We start from the raw sequence: 20,123 nt of genomic DNA, 5'->3' as shown, positions 1-20,123 counted from the left end.
ATGTCAAAAAAAAACATACTCAATTAATTAATATTACAAAAAACTATTAAATTTTAATTTCACAGGTTAGGCGGTAAGTTGGCAAGAGAGTCCAACCAAAATCCACTAGGCAGTGGGGTCTAAAATTCCAGTTCCCCGAGTAACATGATTCAATCTGATTCATTAGTATGAAAACATTAAATTATGTATGGTATTATAGTATTTGAATTTAGATTTTAGCCCTTTCAACTTAAATATAAAAACTGGTGTGAGACGATCTCACAGATCGTATTTTGTGAGACGAATCTCTTATTTGGGTCATTCATGAAAAAGTGTTGCTTTTTATTGTGAATATCGGTAGGGTTGACCCGTCTCGTATAAAAAGATTCGTAAGACCGTCTCACATGAGACCTACTTCAACTTAAATTGCACTTGTCTAATTTATCAATCAATATTGGATTGAATAAATTTAAAATGCTTTCATTTATTTTATTAAGTAGTTTTTTCAGCATGCACAAGGCTTGTGAACCTCATTAAGTAGTTTAAATATTATTTTATTGGACACATTTTTTAACTAAATTTAAATTCAAAATTGTTTTATTGGATGCTTCACAAATCATGATATAATTTCCTGATATATATAATTATTACTAAAATAAATAAAATATTGGAGAAGCGATGATTGACACTTGGGAAAAACACCACGTGTATCATAGAAAATACACTAGTTATAATAATGATGAAAAGGAAGACTAACTAACATATAAATGCATTTCACAAAATCATTGAACGCACAAACCAAATAAGATAAACCATGAAAAAAACATATCAAGATCACCCAGAAAATAGAGAGGCCAAAAAAAACCACTATGGGGCAAGATAAAGTGTGAGATGTGTGATTGTTTCCGGCCGACTGGTAGTGAGGACGAAATCATCTGCTATATTTAGTGTTTCAAATCATATTATATTTGGCACAAATTATTAAAAACTAAACTTATTAGACATGTACGAACAAAATACAATTAATTATATAAACAAAATACAATTAGTCATTGATAAAACATTCGATTCATATGTTTTTTTTAAATCGATAATAAATTGTATCTCAATCACGATAAATTATTAAAACAATATATTGATGATTTTTTTAATTAAAAAATAGATGAATCGAATGTTTTGATTTATTCTTTTATTTTTATTCACGATGTTTAATACATTTATTTTTAATAATTTTTGCAAATGAAATTTGTATTAACAAAATATAACACGATTTGGAACACAAATGTAACATCCACGTGTAGCATATGTTTTCATACCGTCGCGCTGATTGTCGTGGGGAAAGTCTCAATGGTGGCATACCCTATAGCGTTCTCATGTTTGCCGGTTCTACCGATCATCGTTATATGCGAAATAGGAGTAGTCGTTATGTGAACTCCAAAGAAACTAACTGTTCCATCAATCTCGTGATCATGGCCATGAAATAGTGTCGTCAGGGCGAGGGTGTGACTGCTACCGTGTCGACCACCGTCACTGAGCCAAACATTAGCTGTCGGAGGGTTACGCCCGAGGGCAACTGCCTCGCTGTGACGAAGGCCTGGTTGTTTTCACCGTTTTACGATGTTGTTGTTGGCTTGTTGCCATTATTTTGGAGGTGAGTGTTAGTAGGGAAGCCGTTTAGGCCAATGAAAGTCTACTTGCCAGAGAGCAATTTGGTATTTCCCACAATCTGTTGTTACTTTGGTTATTTTACCCATCACTCTCTTTGAATGTTTTCTCCATGACATCATGTAAACATCATTTGTTAAATTTTCTTTTTTTCTTTTTCAGCCAAAAGATTCCTGGAAATCCGAGCTAAAAGAATTCAGCATAAAAAATGGGTATGATCTGAACAGGAATGGAGACAATGACCGACCCTTTACTCTTGGATGTTCTTGAAGGATTCTTGAAGTTTGAGGTCCGATGAAGTTTTATTTTCTTTGTGAAATTATGAAACTGATCCTTTCACTTCTATGATGTTTTTAATGATTCCACTAATGCAACTAGCTTTCACTTGGTAAATATGCTAAACATGTGTTAGCAAGCAATCATGATTATAATATATATGTGCATTCATCAAATGAAAGAAGCAAAAATCATTCTAGTCTAAAGTGTTGTATGCTTCTCATTTATCCCTAGCATGAGTTCATGATATGAAAATATTTATGCAAATGACGGTGCTAAAAATTAATGTGAGCTGAATTGTTCTAATTTGTTTTGATATCACAAAGCTGAATCTCTTTTTCCAAGATAGCATTAGCTTATCTTCATTTTTCCGATTTATGTTCATGCAGATTAGAAAAATTAATTGAAAGTAATCGATTCACTATGGTAAAGAAAAAAAAAATTTAATGAGAAGTAAATTATATCGAAGTTTCTATATAAAAAAAAATGTACATTTGGGGTTTATTTTCGATAAATAAAAGTATGGTCAATAATTACAGTATACGATTATTTTAAATTTTAGAAGATTATAATCGAATTCTAATAATAATAATAATAAAATATATTTTGAAAAGTAATGGAAAATGAAGGTAAAAATAATGGTTATAATTAAAAGATATGGATCAGTGTGTGAAAAAAATTATGATTTAATTTTGACAAGAGGCAGGGGAGTAGTAAAAAGAAAAATTGGTTAAATAACTTTAATCAATTAATTTTTGTAAAAAAAATAATTTAAAAAAAGTTGATCGAAGTTAAAAAATAAAATATTCCAAGAGCATAACAAAAAGAAAAAGAAGATTAAAGGGGCCGTCGTTAAGAAATGAATTGCCGCGCAATTTGTGGGCTTACTATTTATTTGGGCCCATCGGATTGTTTTTGTTCTCCTGAAATCACCGAACCTTTGCAGAACCCTAAATTCCTATTTCAGTTGTTGAATTCCGATGGCATCCAACGAAAAAGCAGACGTCGCGAAGAAGCCGGTTTTTCTGACCAAAGAGGAGCGTCAGAAACTTGCTCTGCAACGCCGCGAGGAAGAAGTTGCTCAACTGAAGCGTCGGTCTGAGCTCCTCCTTCAATCCAACGATGGAGATGAGTCAAAACCACCATCTTCAGGTGATCGAGACCGTGACCGGGATTCTGAGCGTCGGAAACGGGATAGGGATAGGGATAGGGAGAGTGAGCGCGAGCGTGAGCGGGAGAGGGAGAGGGACAGGTTCAACGAGCGTCGAAACAGAGAGAAAGAACGAGAGGAAGAGCATAAGGCGCGGGACCGTGCTCGATTGGAGAAATTGGCTGAGAGGGAGCGTGAAGTTGAGCTTGCTGCTATTAAGGAGCAGTACTTGGGATCGAAAAAACCTAAGAAACGGGTTATTAAACCAAGTGAGAAGTTCCGATTCTCCTTCGACTGGGAAAACACTGAGGACACATCTCGTGACATGAATTCCCTTTACCAGAATCCTCATGAAGCCCGTCTCCTCTTTGGCCGTGGACTTCGTGCTGGAATGGACCGCAGGGAGCAGAAAAAACTTGCTGCTATGAACGAGAAGGAGCTTCGTGATGAGATTCGCAAGAAGGAAGGGATTGAGGAGACACGTGAGGAAGCTGCTGCTCAAAAGAAGAAGGAGCTTGCTGCTGATTCATATGATACGTTTGATATGAGGGTTGATAGACATTGGTCTGAGAAGAAGCTTGAGGAGATGACGGAGAGGGACTGGAGAATTTTCAGAGAAGATTTCAACATTTCTTACAAGGGTTCAAGAATTCCGCGTCCTATGAGGAGCTGGGCTGAAAGCAAGTTGACTCCTGAATTGTTGAAGGCTGTCGAAAGGGCTGGTTACAAAACTCCATCTCCCATTCAGATGGCTGCCATTCCCCTCGGACTGCAGCAGAGAGATGTCATTGGCATTGCTGAGACTGGTTCAGGTAAAACGGCTGCATTTGTTCTTCCTATGCTGACTTACATAAGTAGACTTCCTCCGATGAGTGAGGAGAATGATGCTGAGGGGCCTTATGCTGTTGTTATGGCTCCTACTCGTGAGCTTGCACAACAGATCGAGGATGAGACTGTCAAATTTGCTCATTATTTGGGAATCAAGGTTGTTTCTATTGTAGGCGGGCAATCCATAGAAGAACAGGGGTTTAGGATTAGGCAAGGATGTGAAGTAGTGATTGCAACGCCTGGACGTCTTATTGACTGTTTGGAGAGGCGGTATGCGGTGTTGAATCAGTGTAATTATGTTGTTCTTGATGAGGCTGACCGAATGATTGATATGGGTTTTGAACCACAAGTTGTCGGTGTATTAGATGCCATGCCTTCGAGTAACTTGAAACCAGAGAACGAAGATGAAGAACTTGACGAGAAAAGGATTTATAGAACTACTTATATGTTCAGTGCTACTATGCCACCAGCTGTAGAGCGGCTGGCAAGGAAGTACTTGAGAAATCCAGTTGTTGTCAATATCGGCACAGCAGGAAAAGCCACAGAGCTCATTTCTCAACATGTTATGATGATGAAGGAGAATGATAAAATGCATAGATTGAAAAAATTGCTGGATGAACTAGCAGATAAGACAGCTATTGTGTTTGTTAACACGAAAAAGGTTGCTGACAATGTTGCAAAAACATTGGATAAAGAAGGTTACCGAGTGACCACATTGCACGGTGGAAAGTCACAAGAACAGAGAGAAATAAGCCTTGAAGGTTTTAGGACCAAGCGATACAATGTATTGGTTGCTACTGATGTTGCAGGACGTGGTATTGATATACCTGATGTGGCGCATGTCATAAACCATGACATGCCAGGCAATATTGAAGCCTACACCCACCGTATCGGGAGAACCGGTCGTGCTGGGAAGACTGGTGTAGCTACAACATTCTTGACTCTACATGACACAGAAGTTTTCTACGATCTCAAGCAAATGCTAATTCAGAGCAACAGTCCTGTTCCTCCGGAGCTTGCAAGACATGAAGCCTCAAAGTTTAAACCAGGTTCCATTCCTGACAGACCAGCCAGGCGGAATGACATGGTTTATGCCAATTGATGTATTAACGTGGAAGTATCATTCAGCAACACTACTTCTCCATGGATCCAAGCTTGCTGGCTTGCAAAGGAAGCACGATTGATTATATAAATATGATTTTCTGGGGTGGAATTTATGGTACCAGTTATTTTTATTATTCCTTCCATGCTATATTGTGCCTATGTGATACGAACTTTTTTTGCGTGTGATCGAGGAAATGTATGAAATGTATTTTGACATTATCTCTATGCTAGTTGCCATTATCATCTCCTATTTTGTGATTTTCTTTAAATCCATTGTGATTCATTATCTTGTACTTTAAACATAGTACCAGCTGATATTCATGATATTAAATTGTTGTTGATGCTTTAGTCATATGATTTTTGTGTAATTTGTTTTAGGACTCGGGTTTATTTAGACGTAATGCATATGGGACACTGCTTTAAATTGTGCATCGCTCTGTACTATGTTAAATTTCATAGAACATAGTTATTTGTGCTAACAACCATCGTCTTGGTATTCGTTTTGCACTAATGCCGATGAAGAGACGTTTTTTTTTATTTCTTTTCTAAGGAAGCTGCTGCACAATTTTATTATCTAATTCATTTTGTTTAACTTTAAAATTCTTATTTATTTTAATTGTATTGAATTATTATAAAGATTTAATTTCTTGTATATCTAATTCATTGAAAAATATATCATTTAATTAATAATTTTTTTATTAAATTTGTGTTGATTTTAATCAACCTGATAAAAAGGGTATTTGGGAACAAAATTAAGAATTCCGATACTTTTAGATTTTGTCGGCTTCAAATGCGTTAGAATAATTTTTTTTAGATAAAATAAGAATTATTCGGGACTTTTAGGACATGAATATTCTTATTGAATATTTTCGGTAATTTTTATTTAATATATAAATATTCAAGTATCATAATATTTCAATGAACATATACTCAATTTATAAATAAATAATAAACTTACAAGGTGGCTCACGAGTTTTTGATATTTTGATATATAGATCGCGCAAAAGTTCGATTTCAAAATCATAATTTTCTAGGCGAAAAAGTGGATAGCCTTATTGTTCATTTTATAGTGAGGGGAAAAAAGTTACTGGTTTTTAGTTTGTGGCAATATTTTGCTTATATTTCTCATGAAAAATGAATTAAATTTCCTTCGGAAAGGCTAAATTTTAAGATAAGAAAAAACGGAAACTCCGATATCGATCATTTTTTGGCCGGCCGTTTGTTGGTTATGTGATGGACATTTGTAATAAGATAAGATAATCAATCAATTATTAAAAGTAGGAAACTGCCATGCAATTACTCGTACAATTATTTGGAATGGTCTAATGCCAGCTGTTAGAACCGTGGGAAAATGGACGAAGGATTTGTTTACAGGAAGCAAAAACTAGGATCTCCAACAAGCATCTGATAAATGGATTCCCGACATTAAACGTTGAACTGATAGAAACAAGCATTACCAAGTGTTTTCTTAGAAGCTTAGAAGGAGGAGATGTCATGGGTGTACGACAACTGGGAGAGGCTGGTGGCTGCAGTAATGAAGAAACAGCAACTTTGGGAACTTTTCCACCAACACTCGAGGAGTCCGAGCACCTGCTCCGAATCGAGCTCTACTTGCTTCAATGATGATCACTTTGACTTCTCAGGACTTGAAGGTCCATCTCTCTTTATAAAATGGAAGCGGACAATAGTTATGTGATGGCCATTCACCACTATTTCTTGATCTTCTGTCGATTATTTTTCCATCTGATTGGTTTTCGTGTCGCTTGCAGAAGAGCTGAAGATAAAAAAAACTTCAACGGATCATGAGGAATCGATTCATATCCGTCCACGCTCATTTACTTTTCGTGAATTGGCTGCTGCTACTAAGGATTTTAGACCAGATTTGATTTTGAGTGAAGGTGGATTTGGAAGGTTGTATAAAGGTCGACTTAAGGGCGGTAAACAGGTTTTTTTGTTACTTTTACCTGCTTTAATGAACATATCTGGATAGAAATGCTTCCTTTTCGTAATTGAATGCATCTTATTCCATACATAGATAGCTTAGAAATTCTGTTTGGAGAAGGCTGGCTTTTATCCTTGACCATATATACTGTTCTAAGCTTTCAGTAAAATATAAAGTTTCGCACCTTTTTCACTATCCATCCATATTGGAGAGTTGAAAACTACTATTCTCGCTCATTCTAACTTTATGGAACAGTCACATGTGTTTTCTTGAAGCAATGGAGTAATTCATGTGATTCTTTGTGTACATGGTGCCTTCGAGTGTTTTCACGTTGTATCACTCACCTCTTATTCACCTTTGAATTTTCTCATACACACGCATACACTCATGAAATGCAACTTTTATCAATGCATCATAGAGTTCGATCACTAAAACCAGAACCCTGCGTGTTTTTTCTTTTAGGTCGGGGCTGTAAAGCAAATTGGTTTGCAAGGGAACCGGGAATGTCTAATTGAAGTGTTGATGCTGAGTTTACTTCACCACCCAAACATGGTGAACCTCATAGGGTATTGTGCTGATGGTAACCATAGATTTTTAGTTCATGAATACATGCCATTTGGATCTTTGGATGACCATCTACATGGTATAATGATCATGACACTTTCAGCATCTATCATTTTTGTTATTACAACAAAGCAATGAAGCATTCACTAAAATAACACTTGTTTGTGCCATTTTTTTCTGAAGTTGCCATTTATGTAAAATATTTGCTGGCCATGACTCCGTTCACTAGGAAATTCTGTGGCTACTTATTGACAAAACTTCTGTCGTGTCTCTTATTTTACCATCCTTGTTGCTTACAATATGCTTGAGTTGACCTACAGTTCTATCCGAACATTGTTTTTCTACCCTGTAAAATACTCAATGCTTGCACATTACAGGCCTTCAACCTGAGAAAACACCGCTTGACTGGAACACGAGAATTAAAATAGCCGCTGGTGTAGCAAAGTGCTTGGCATATATGCATGATATGGCAAATCCACCTGTTATTCACCGAAATGTGAAGAGCTCAAATATTTTACTCGGTGAAGAGTATCATCCCAAGCTATCTCATTTTGGATTGGCCAAATTGGGACCGGTTGGTGGCGAAACACGAGTATTTACTACAGTTAAGGGAACCCAATTTCACTAGCAAGAGTTAGCACCCAATTAAGAGGGGTGGCTGGTGTACTCAGATTAAGCAGGTGACTGATCTATAATGAGAATTCCTGATAGAGTAAGTCTATAATATACGTGGAATCATGTTATTCCTGCAGAATATTACTCAGACGTTTTAACTGCTCTTGCTCTTTTGCAGGCTCATCCTTTATTTGGAGATCGAAGAAAATTCATGCAGATGGCTGATCCCATGCTGCAAGGTCGGTACCCAATTAGGGGCCTGTATCAGGCTCTTGCTACGGCTGCTATGTGCCTTCAGACCAATCCCGATGCCCGACCTTCCATGACAGATGTGGCTACAGCCATAAATTACATTGCTTCCCAGAACTGAACCCCGGTGGGGATTGAAGCCACGAAGCTGCATGCTGTGATGTTGTCGTGGATCGAGTTTAGGCACTCAAACATGATCCATGAACCTACTACTTGCGTCACCATACTATTTCTGTCAAAAAAATGGTGCAGAATTAAAGAATGAATTGAGGAATTTGATTGAAGTGTTTTTTCAGTATATTTTTCCGATAAATGGAATACATGATGTGTATGGACCGATGTCATTTGACAATAATTAATAATAATTATTTTAAAGAGAGAAATTAAAATAATTAAGTCAAAATTTAATCAGTGTGTTAAATATATGTATTGGTGAATATCGAATTTATAGACAAATTTGTTGTTGTATTCATTGATGACGTTCTGATATATAACCAATTTAATTAAGTTATTTTATGTTCGACTTTGACTATATTATCGGAATTGATGATCTGACGAATTATCGAGCTATTGTTAACTGTTTTCATGTAATTGTGAGATTCCGATCGTGCTATCGTAATAAATGCAATTTCTATGACAATGATATAAAGTCTCGCATTCCATTAGTACAATAACGCATATGTTTAAATTGTTATCGGTACATAATGAAAGATATGATTTATGCGGTTGATGCAACTCAAGAAGAAGAAGGATTAAAAGTTTATAAAATTCAAGTTGTCAAGGAATTTCATGATGTATTTCCCGATGAAAAATATATTACAGTATTGAATAATGCAAGGCGCAAATCCAATTTCAAGAGCATCTTATCGGTTAGCTCTGACATAATTGAAAGAATTCAAAAAGCAGTTGCAAAATCTTCTTGATACGGGTTACATCTAACCGGGTATGTCATCTTGGGGAGCTTCCATATTGTCGTGAAAAAGAAAGACAAAACAATGGGTATGTGCATTGATGATTGAATTTTATTTGATGTGATCGAAGATGTCCGGCTCTGCATGCGTTTGTTGTCTATATAAATATCGTTTGTGTTGTTTTGATTTTTCGGTATATCTTATTTACATAGAGGTCATGCTGAAATTTCTATAGGTCCAAATAAAATTAAGAGCTCGTATCCACTGTAAGATTCCTAGAAAAACAGGTACAAGGAAGTAGACAAAATAACAGGCTGTTTGTAAATTGCCTAAGATATTACGGGTGGTATATATGCATATACATAAATATATGTATATATATTTGTACCTGGAAATGGACAAGGAGATTGACACTTATTCCAGCTGTGAAGCAAGTCATTGCTAGCATATATACATGCTAAATTTAACATTGTATTTCCTCAAAGACTTGCAGGCAGAGAAAAAAAAAATCAATTCCTAAAGACTTCCGATAGACATGGAGTCATGCATTTTGTCTCAGCCATTGAAATAACAACATTCTCATGGGAAAAGATGCCCAAGGTGTACGACGACCGGGGGAGACTGGCAGCTGCTGTTTCGAAGAGGGGTCAGATTTGGAAACTTTGTCATCAACAATCAGGGAGTCCGAGCAGTTGCTCTGATGGATCAAATTCTGGCTCTGATATCATCAATCTTAATCCTTCATTTTTCGAAGTCTGCTATGATCAACCGTGGCTTGGAGGCCATGGATCCTCACTATTTCTTGCCTTGATATTCTACAGTAATGATTATCAGTATCATATCTAATCTCTTTTGGATGGTAACTAGCTTGAATTCCTTAATGCAGGTGAATTAACGCTTCATCCGGCATACGTTTCATGACTCGTGTAACGGACACCTCGAAAAGACTAGACAGGTTTGTTATCTTATCAAAGTGGCAGATCCATTAGACTTTCTCAATTATTCCAAAAATTATAATGATAAAGAAATCAAATTTTATTATACTCGTTTGAATGAAATGGTGGGTCCATCCTTAATTTGTGAAACTTCAGCTCCCAGCTGCAACAAGGGACCTCAAACTTCCTGGAAAATACTACTATGTTTTTTTTTGAATTCATCGAAATGATATTGCATTGAATGCAACTCAACCAGTTCGCAATTTTCACGCAGGAGAACGCAAGAATGAAGCAAAATGATATTGAGGATGGTGTGAAAGAGATCAACAGGGAATTCCTCGTCCAATTGATGATGTTAAGGCTGCTTCATCACCCTGATATTCTGATAATTAATCCGTTCCAAACAGAATTCGTCCAAGAAATACGAGAGACTGACACAGAAGACAACAAACACCACAACTATTCCATCACAACCAAGCAATTTTTTTAAAACAAAAATATGTGATAATTTTCACTCAACAATTACCATTGTTATCATATTCCACTACTATAAAGAAGATTTGAGTACCTTAGCTACAGCAAAGACTTTACAACTTGGCTTAAAATTTGACAAGATAGCTCTTTGACTTATTATCTTTACCAACCTATTATTGTCAATGAATGAACAAACAAACAGTAACCGTCTATATATGTCCTCTCATGTGCTAAACGAACGGAACCAGAATCTTTATATGGTTCTTGAAGCACCTTCCTGGATAAATGCGTCACTTAAGAGACACGAGAACAAAGGTTTAGGGTTCTTACGAGTATTCCCTGTGACAACAGTACCACCATTCAAGTGTTTTTTCTTCTCTTCGACCAGATGATCATTTGTTCTCTCATGTTCAGTGCTCGAACTCTGTCCCTCGTTTGATGTTCTTCCATCATTGGGTTCCTCAACACTCGTTGACTTTGCCTGTTGCATTTGTGTTTTTTTTTTTAACAGAAAGTGGTCAGTGTCGGAATTGGTAGCTATTTCTATAGTTCGTATACGAATATCCCAACAAAAATTCCAGAGATTGCCACGGTTCCGACCCTTGGAACAGAAACTTACGATAGTAGATTAGATTAATGACCCATAAAGGTGTGATTTATATAGACACATCAAAAGACTTGAATAATTAAAATGACACGCTACAATTTGCCTGTGACCTATGCGTTTTTTCCTTTTAGCCAGGGTAGGGTTAAGAACTCAAAAAGAGTTGACGTAATTATTTAAAACTTTTGGAAATGTGCTAAAAATGAACCCCCCAACCCCCAAGGTTCGAGGCTCTATGCCTAAACCCTCGTCTTTCAGGCTTTTCTTTCTTCTATACAGTTTACCAAAAGCTGTAAGATTTTTAATATCCTCTAGGGATGGCCATATTATTTTTCTCAAACCTCCAAAAAGTGTAGATGTGATTAGGTCAAAGTTCAGTATATCAAAAGCTAGCATAGCTTAGTTACACGAACATGTATAATCGAAATACTAATGAAACATGGTAGTAATAGACTATGAATGCAGCAAGGATGGGTAATGAGCACCAAACAATCAACCCATATAAAAAACCATGGAACATATAAATCATATTAAACATCGAAAGAGAAGTGGAAGCACTGACTTGCCTTGTTCCTGTCGCGCCATCCTAGCCCAAATGGTCTAGATAGTAAGCTTACTTTTCTTGCCTGAATTTCTGGAGAAGGATCTTGATTACTTCGAATGACAGAAGAATCTTGTTGCGTAGATCTGAAAAAACCACACACATCGGATAAACCGAATTCTTTTCTAAAGTAAGGAATTTACAGGAAGAGTATGAGGAGAATGAAAAGGGGCACAAAAACTTTGGAAGGACAGAAAAAAGATGCAAGAAATGCATACCACAAACATACAAAATAAAATCGGTTTTGAACTTGCAAATGGTTAAAGAAAATTATATCGAGGAAACTAGTGAGATACCGTGGAGAAGGTTGCACTTTGGTTTGCCCAGACTGGTACTGTAAAGTTGCCTCAAGCATGGACTCTGCCATAACGGCTCTCTGTTCCATCTCCGCAAGAGCAGCAGTTGCTTCTTCATATTTTTCCTGTGCATGGCCATATCAATATCTTTAAAATTAAAACAGTAATGCTAAAAAAAACAGTAAAGCAAATTATGGCAAAGCAAGCATTAATTTTGAAACAAGTCAACGTATTAATGAAAATTTGGAAGAATTCATTACAAAACAAATTATAAGAGGTAATAAGGATTTATCTTCTTATAATATCATCAGGTTTTGTTTCCAACATTTTTACAATGAGTGCTTAGAAAAATATATCACACAAGTATGCAAGCAATCTCAAAAGAGGTAAAACCTGAAGCACTTGAGAGGCATATCTCTGGGCAGCAGCATCTTGCTCAGCGAATCTACGAGCATCCTCGGTCACCTTCTGTTCTTGTTCTACTCTCATTAAGATCTGTAGAAAATCCAAAGATTTAACCACCATGACAAAATGAACAATTACAAGATCAAGAATCAGTAACATTTTCTACACTGAATTTTATAGCAATATTATTACCAGAAGCATGGCGTTTTCCTGTTCCTGCTTACCATCATAGGCCTGCTGAAGCTCAGAGAGCTCTCGCTCTAATTGTTCAACCTAAATTTGTTAAAAGCCAAAATCGGATACTCGTAAATTCGCTTGGACAATTCAATGCAAATCTCAAAGGTAAAGACGCAATCCAAAACAAATCACTGGTTAAATTTTTAAAAGACTGCTGATCTTATCCACTCCGGAGACAATGGAGTACCAAGAAGTTTGAAAATTGTTAGTTCATATCTATATTTTGTACATCTTTAATACACATTAACAATGCTACTTCCAGGAACCAAGGCAATAACTCGCCTAAGTGCCAAAACTGAAACAATCCTCTTGATAGATTAGTCCAATCAAAGTACCACTATAAGGTAGAAAACAAATAAAGATTCGACCACTTAAATATTTGCATTAGAAATCAGGCCAAATTCTACGACAGAATAAAACATTCGTTAGATTCATAAATCATTAAGGAAAAAACTATCATCTATCAAACCTAAATATACAGTCAATACCCTAAAAGAGAAGCATCTTTCCCAAAACTTCACCATGAAAATACCCTATGTAATCAATTATGCAGCATTCATATGTCATCAGTCGACCAGAAATATGACTGAAATTAAGGTATCCACCAGTTAGCAAAGAAATAAAATCACGTGGAGAGGAACGAGAGAAATATCCATCAAAAGGAAAAAAAACAAATATAGTAAATTTGGAAGTTGAGGGTTATCAACGGCATGCATCCTCTAGATCATGCTTCCAAATATATACGCAAGCACAGGAGATGAGTTCACAGAGATTGTCGCACACCCTAGCACTTAGTTGTCGTCGATTGTCCTGCTTAACCATCTCCATCAATGCAGTTTCTAGTTCTTCGGCTCTGTACAACAAATACGAGGGTGTAAAAATTAAAGAGTAAGAAGTGTAATTCAATCATAGATATGCAACTCATTTAGCACAAATTTTTACCAACATGGTAATTATATCACTCGTCAACAGGAAAAATGATATTCTGGCCATAAGCAAATATGTTCAGGGGCATTTAATTAGGAAGTGTTATTTTCAACAAAGTTTTGAATAAACTGTTCACATTCCAGAATTTTAACCTATCGGCTATCAGTTACTATTTCTATATAATCTGCTTCTAAATCTCTATCAGTTATTATTTCTATATAAGCTACTTAAGATTTAGAGTCAAATCTTTATCAATACATGACGAAATGGAGACAGATTGATTCAACAAATGGATGGTAGTTAGAATGCCAACTTATAAGCATCAACATGATATATAATGGGATTTTTATTATTATAGGAGTGTTATGGATTAATAACTAAATTATATGATAACTTGAGATGTTATCTCCTCTATAGCATACAATAATTACCCAATAGAACGAAAACAATGAGAGGATACTGCCTTCATGTCACACCTCGGGATCAGGCCACCTACGCGATCGCACAATGGGCTACTACAACTACTTTTTCTATTCCGTCTTCACTTTATGAAATTGGTTAATCTAAGTTACCATAGAAGTCCATTGTAAACCTTTATAAAACATTTTAAAATTTGATCTTTAACTCATGTGGGGACAAGGGTACCGCACATCCAGACTTCAGCAGAAGTAGATGAAACTCGATAGAAATACAAGCTTGTGTTCACCTTAGTTCAGCGGATTGTTTTTCTTCCAGAAGCTTGCACAATTCAACCTTAAGCCATACCACCTGAGTAGAGAAGATTTAAAAACTTGAAAAGGTTTCAATAAGTTCATTTGTGACTGACTAAAAATAAAGGCTCAACGCTGTATAACAAGCAATCTGTACAGAGTACTGCACGTAAAGAAAACTAACTGTACAGAGTACTGCACATAAAGAAAACTAACTTTTTTTAATGTCCAAAATATTTTTGTGAAAGAGAAAGAGAGGAGCAAAATCAAGTTTTAACGTTTTCATGTAGTATAAAGACCCTTTCCCGAATTGTGTTTTTGTTGATTTGTAAGCAAGTCGACGCAATTGTAAACAAAAACAACTTATAGCATTATAAAAAATTTCCATCCTAAAAAATATCTATGAATATACCCGATTCACGCCTAATATTTCTATTAGATGATGCAGGAACAACAACAGATAAGTCAAGGTAAAGGAGACTTTAAAAATTCTGGTCAAGCAAAGGGTATAAACTCATTATGGTAGGGACCATGGTATTATATGGCTTGAAAAGAATATCTACCTGATCTTCAATATTTTTTACAGAATCAATCTCGTCGTTCCCATTTAAACTCATATACAACCCATTCACGTTGTCAGATGAAACATCCAGGCGAGACTCGCCACTGTTCGTTTGTACATCTGATTGTCCTGGTTTACCAGCACCGACCATCATTGAACCAGGATCTTGTTTGAAATTGTACAATTTTGAAGCCAGGCCCTGGGAATCCTTCCAAATTCGAACCCCCTTCGATCTTTCTTCTAAAACAGCCTTGACAGCTGGTCGGTGTTTATTTCTCAGGTCCTGTAATCTTGTCTCGTTAACATTATGGTAACCCATGCAAGCCGTCAAGACAAGTTGACTGCTATCAAATGTGGAGCCAGCTAATGACTGAAGAAGAGTAACAGCATCTCCAGCATCCTTGGCTGTAACTAATGCAGGTCCTGCACGAAACTGAACAAAGGTAAGTTTGATCCTGCAAAATGGTAAGCATAAGTTTATACACGTAAGACACAGAAATGTTAACATGTTAGTTTATACGTACTAGTAACTGAGCACACATTAGGTTTCACACATTACATATATCCATCACATCATATGATTTATTGAATAAATACTATAAATTATAAAATAAATTAGGGAGAGGATGTATTTTAGAANCCAAAAGACCAAGGCAGCCGCTATTCATAGAGATATCACATGCAGATGACAGATTTTCTGGAAATTTATCAAAATGATTAAAGAAAGAATGTCATGACCCATTACCATATAACTCCATTAAAGAAAGTGCGGTCCGAAAAAGCATTACACGATTTCCTTGAAACAAAAGCACGTCCCAGACCCGAAGAACTGAAAGAAGATAAAATTCATCAGATATAAAGCTTCTTCCTAAAAAAAATGGATTGCTCTAAAGCTAATAAGGAGAAAGGGAGGGGAGTTCATATATTTGTGATACGACCAATTATAACATGAAGAGTCGGTAGCATCTAAACTGCCAAAAGGTTATTTATATCAACTTTGAATGTTCGAGACAAAGAACCAGACCACTTTCCCATGGAAGCATGTTCATAAATATTGAGAGAAACCACGGCCCAGCCACCCATGCCACCTGCACTCCCAAGTAATCCAGATGGTTTACTGCAGCAGATATAAAGTTAACGAGGACCAGAAAGACATGATGATTTTAAAATCTGATTCAGATAGCTGTGAACAACAAATTATTAAATAAGACAAACCCAATTTTGGAAACTTTTCTCGAACCAACTCCTCAAGAACAAGTTGGTCAACCTGCCAAAATGCGATGCAACAGATGAAATCTTCAAAATTCATATCTAAATCTATAGAAAGAACTCCTAATCAAAGAACAGAAAGGAGTACCTGAGCCTCGATCATTTCTTCTGAATAATACCCATCAAAATAGTCATCTAGGAGTCCCATTAAAGTCCTGAAAATCAAGGAACTTCTTACATTCTGAATAGTTTACTACATGTTCATGACAAAGACATAGAAACATAACATCAACAATGTATAAAATATATAATCCATCCATTAGATAGTAAAATGAAAGTTGGTGTGCAAGGTAATATTAGTTGCATAGTTAGCTCCTCTTAAAAAAAACAGAAGAAATACCAAGCAAAAAAAGTGAACCATAATTGAAACAAACCAAAATGCATTTTCCTCTGGCATCAAAAGCAATAACAAGCCAGCGAAGAAATTCATGGCCTGCATAAGTTGGAAGTAAACATCAGCAATGCCCCAAAGCAAGAGATATTCTTAAGATGATTCACGACCTCAAATAGAAAATTGAATCAAAGATTTAATATGCAAAATGTTTATTTTAAAAAAAAACCCCACATGGGTTTATCTTGTGGCATAGGGAACATGAATAGCCTCCACTTAAAAATCTTTTCGAAAGAAAGTAGAGGAGCCATCAATAACAACACAGAAACCAAAACACCGACAAGACTCTTCAATGCTTCAGTAATGGCAACAAATGAGTTGTTAAGAAAAATCAAGCAATCATCCCATGGATTTTGTCCCAAGTATAATGAGATGCTTGCAAATGAACAAAATGACAACTTGCAAGTATAAAACAAAATGAAATTCTGGTGGAGTTGATCAGAATAGCACAAGTAGTCAAATAAACACTCAGAAATACAATTGTGGTACTTACAATGACAAATTAATCCCCTAATCAAATTCAGAGCCACGTTTGTGAATCTAAAATATATAAACATCTTTCCTTGACCTAAAGCCAAGTCCCAACCCCCACCCTCATCAACATCCCCAGAACCAACTCACCTCTAATAAATCACCAGTAAAAAATAGAACAGAAGAAACAAAAGAGTATACTTCAAAAATGGGAACTAGACAAACAGGATAGAGCATATATGGGCCATCATAAGGAAAAGTGAAACAGTGAGGATAAGTATTTTAAAAACTAGCCACTCATGTCTCCGTGAGCCTGACATGTTAAAGATGAGAAAAATCTTTCTGATATAAATACCTGGCAGTAGCCCACGGAGGGATTATGCCGAGCATATGCTGTCAATAAGCGCCTTAAAGCATTTCTACCATCCTCATCCAAAGCAGGATGTCCAGGAAAAGTTCGAGGCAAATCCTGCATGTCAAGTGAAACAAGGTTTACTTGTGGAAGTGAAATTTTAAGCAATTAGAAGTACTAGTACAGCAACTTCACAAGTTCAGAATAAATAACCTTCTCAATCTGCCCTTTCCATTTTTCAGGCACACCTCTACGCCCTAGATTTGGCTCATGACTCTTGTCCTCAGGTGCCGTATGTTGGCTTTCTATATTTATATCCGAAGCAAGCAAATCGCTATAGTATCTCTCAATTCGACGTTTTCTAACACCAACAAAGGCCTGCCACAACTGCAAGTCGAAGCGAAAGAGTGAATAAAACGTGCTAGAGAAAAAGCAAAATGAAAATCAAGAATGTTTACTACACCTCTCCCCTAAGCGCCATCGGGACTCCTCCTTGAACAAGACATTGTAGTTCTTCCTTCCAAGGGGGTAGAGATTTGAGAAAAGTTTCATTGCCGGTAGAATCCGTTGCAGGGGAATGAGTAGTGTCACATGAAGGGATGTCTTGAACGGGATCTGACTCTGATCTCTCCAAATCATAAAATTCTTCGTCAGAATCATCTTCAGATGCTCCTTTTCCAGGCCTAGCTTCTTCGATTGCAGGGAGCCGCTTTCCATCAACAGAAGCTAGTTCTTTTTTCACCACATTGATTTTTGCTGTCACGCGACAGCTCATCATGTCCTCGATGGCACAGAGAGATGGTCTGATCTCAGTCCATATTTGTATACGATGAATTTTTGTCTCTGTAGTAAACTGCACTTTCTTGTTTTCTTCGGTAAAGCTATCGGAATTAGGTTTCTTGCTATCAGAATCATCATTCTTTATGTTGGTTGATTCAACATTGGACTTTATGGCATTATCTTTGTCGGAGAGATTCCCACCCAATTGAACTGACTCAGCTTGCCTTTCCAAGAAGTCCTCCCACCTATCTGATCTCTCCTCCTCCTCTTCCTAAAACCACACCAAATTGAAAAGAATTTTTTTCCTTTATTAACTAGTGTGAGCAAAAAAAACATGTCAATTTCGAAAATTATTTTCTTTTCAAATTAACTAAAAAGGCACCGAGTTTCAGAAGATTAAGTTTGCTCAGAGGAAGCAAAACCTTGTAAATATTAGCATACTCCCGGTATCTTTGCAAATGTTGAGGTCTCACTGCAAACCCATAAGCATCCCTGTAAAATTTTGAGGAAATTGAACTTCAGTAATAATTCTTTCTGATATGCCGCAGAGACTTTAAACTTTCTTTTAGGCTTTGATTACTTATAAACATAAAACAAAGTAAAAGCAAGACTTCAGATAAAGCTCCCATCTAGATATTAGCTGAATTGTTTTTCCTGTAACAGACAATTCCCTTTCTTTAAAAAATAAATATCCACGTCTATTTCTCATTGTCATTGGATCAAGCATAAGAATTCAGAAAAAACAGGTGAAAAACTGAAGATAGTAGAATCACTATCACAATTTTCACAAAGATAACGACCAGCGTTTACACATCTAGATTCTTATGTGTTCTCAAAAAAATAAAGCAAATTCACTCTCATGTAGAGTGTGTGTGTGTGTGTGTGTGTGTGTGTACACATTCAAATCTCAAACCTGAATGACAAATATTCACACTTTGTCGGTATAATCTGAAGTTAAAGACCCATAAAAAACAAACAGTTTCACCAGAAATTTTTCTCATATTAAATTCCTTTCAAAACGTAATTGATCCAGAGAACAAGCACACTACAATTGGAAAATCCGAATTTAATAAGAAATATAAAGATGAAATTTTATTTAAAGATATCTGAATAATACGAAGCAGAGTCTACAATGTAGAGCGACGGATCACAGAGACACCAATTCAAGAATTCCTAAAAAATGATACCAAAAAATCAAGAAAATGGACACGTGGAGTGATGAAAACAAGGCAACACGTAGCCAGTTCTGTACCTCTTGTAATCAAAAGAAACAACAGGGTTCGGGTTCAATACAGCCGCCGCCGTCCCTTTAGCCTTCATAATCGGAAATAAAATCCAGCACAACTACCAAAGATCTCTCCTTTATTAAACGGGACTTAAGTTTGTAACCAGTTTTTATCTATTCAACACAATTCCTCAAAATTTCTGCACCCAAAAAAACCGTAAATGTGTAAATTTGAAATGGGTCTTCATGCTTTCTTGTTTTCTTGATACAGTCAATGCCACAGAGTAGGCCGGGACACTTGGTGTGTGTAGTGTGTGAAGAGGGGTGGGGTTTGGGGAGTGGGGGAAAATGGGGGTTGAGTGGTGCTTAATCATCACATGGAAACTGCGAATTTGGCGTCATAATTACATGCGAGAGAGTGGTTTCTTAGCACGGAATTCGAGTTGAAGGCTATAAAATTACAGACAGAAAAGGCCACCAGAGAGATCTGAAAATCATCGATTTGTATTTTTAAATAATTTATATACATATATAAAATTTTGATGTTTTATTTATTTATTTTTCCTTAATATATTTATTTTAATATTATATACATATACAA

General features: G+C 36.3%; 3 protein-coding genes across 7 annotated transcripts; 2 read left to right on the top strand and 1 right to left on the bottom strand.

Annotated features, from left to right (window-relative positions):
- The first annotated feature begins 2,802 nt into the window (after positions 1-2,802).
- LOC140982672 (DEAD-box ATP-dependent RNA helicase 21) lies at positions 2,803-8,139 on the top strand. 5 transcript variants are annotated; one of them, XR_012176333.1, is made up of 5 exons: positions 2,803-5,117; positions 6,377-6,654; positions 6,772-6,947; positions 7,407-7,587; positions 7,886-8,139. XR_012176333.1 is itself a non-coding variant. In XM_073449315.1 (1 exon), the coding sequence occupies exon 1, from the start codon at positions 2,901-2,903 to the stop codon at positions 4,998-5,000; it is 2,100 nt and encodes a 699-aa protein (XP_073305416.1). In that variant the 5' UTR covers positions 2,803-2,900; the 3' UTR covers positions 5,001-5,370. The 5 variants fall into 5 exon arrangements, 1 of the variants encoding a protein (XP_073305416.1); XR_012176334.1 differs by having other exon boundaries at positions 7,407-7,510; positions 7,886-8,134; XR_012176332.1 differs by lacking the exons at positions 6,377-6,654; positions 6,772-6,947 and having other exon boundaries at positions 7,886-8,132.
- LOC140982157 (serine/threonine-protein kinase PBL27-like) lies at positions 6,492-8,493 on the top strand. The gene is made up of 5 exons (XM_073448573.1): positions 6,492-6,654; positions 6,772-6,947; positions 7,407-7,587; positions 7,886-8,082; positions 8,302-8,493. Exons 1-5 carry the CDS (start codon positions 6,492-6,494, stop codon positions 8,491-8,493), a joined length of 909 nt encoding a protein of 302 aa, XP_073304674.1.
- A 2,217-nt stretch (positions 8,494-10,710) lies between these two features.
- On the bottom strand, positions 10,711-20,002 carry LOC140982717 (uncharacterized). Its single transcript, XM_073449377.1, has 18 exons — positions 19,550-20,002; positions 18,720-18,789; positions 17,981-18,568; positions 17,731-17,904; positions 17,521-17,634; positions 16,678-16,736; positions 16,392-16,458; positions 16,250-16,301; positions 16,059-16,151; positions 15,780-15,863; positions 15,036-15,457; positions 14,469-14,530; positions 13,619-13,688; positions 12,791-12,871; positions 12,587-12,688; positions 12,194-12,318; positions 11,863-11,983; positions 10,711-11,173 (listed from the first exon to the last, which is right to left on the bottom strand). The coding sequence occupies exons 1-18, from the start codon at positions 19,615-19,617 to the stop codon at positions 10,946-10,948; spliced, it is 2,580 nt and encodes an 859-aa protein (XP_073305478.1). The 5' UTR covers positions 19,618-20,002; the 3' UTR covers positions 10,711-10,945.
- Positions 20,003-20,123: the final 121 nt, after the last annotated feature.

This window comes from Primulina huaijiensis, chromosome 8 (assembly GCF_012295235.1).
Source record: "Primulina huaijiensis isolate GDHJ02 chromosome 8, ASM1229523v2, whole genome shotgun sequence".
Taxonomy (NCBI): Eukaryota; Viridiplantae; Streptophyta; class Magnoliopsida; order Lamiales; family Gesneriaceae; genus Primulina; species Primulina huaijiensis.
This window is presented reverse-complemented; position numbering and strand designations above follow the sequence as displayed.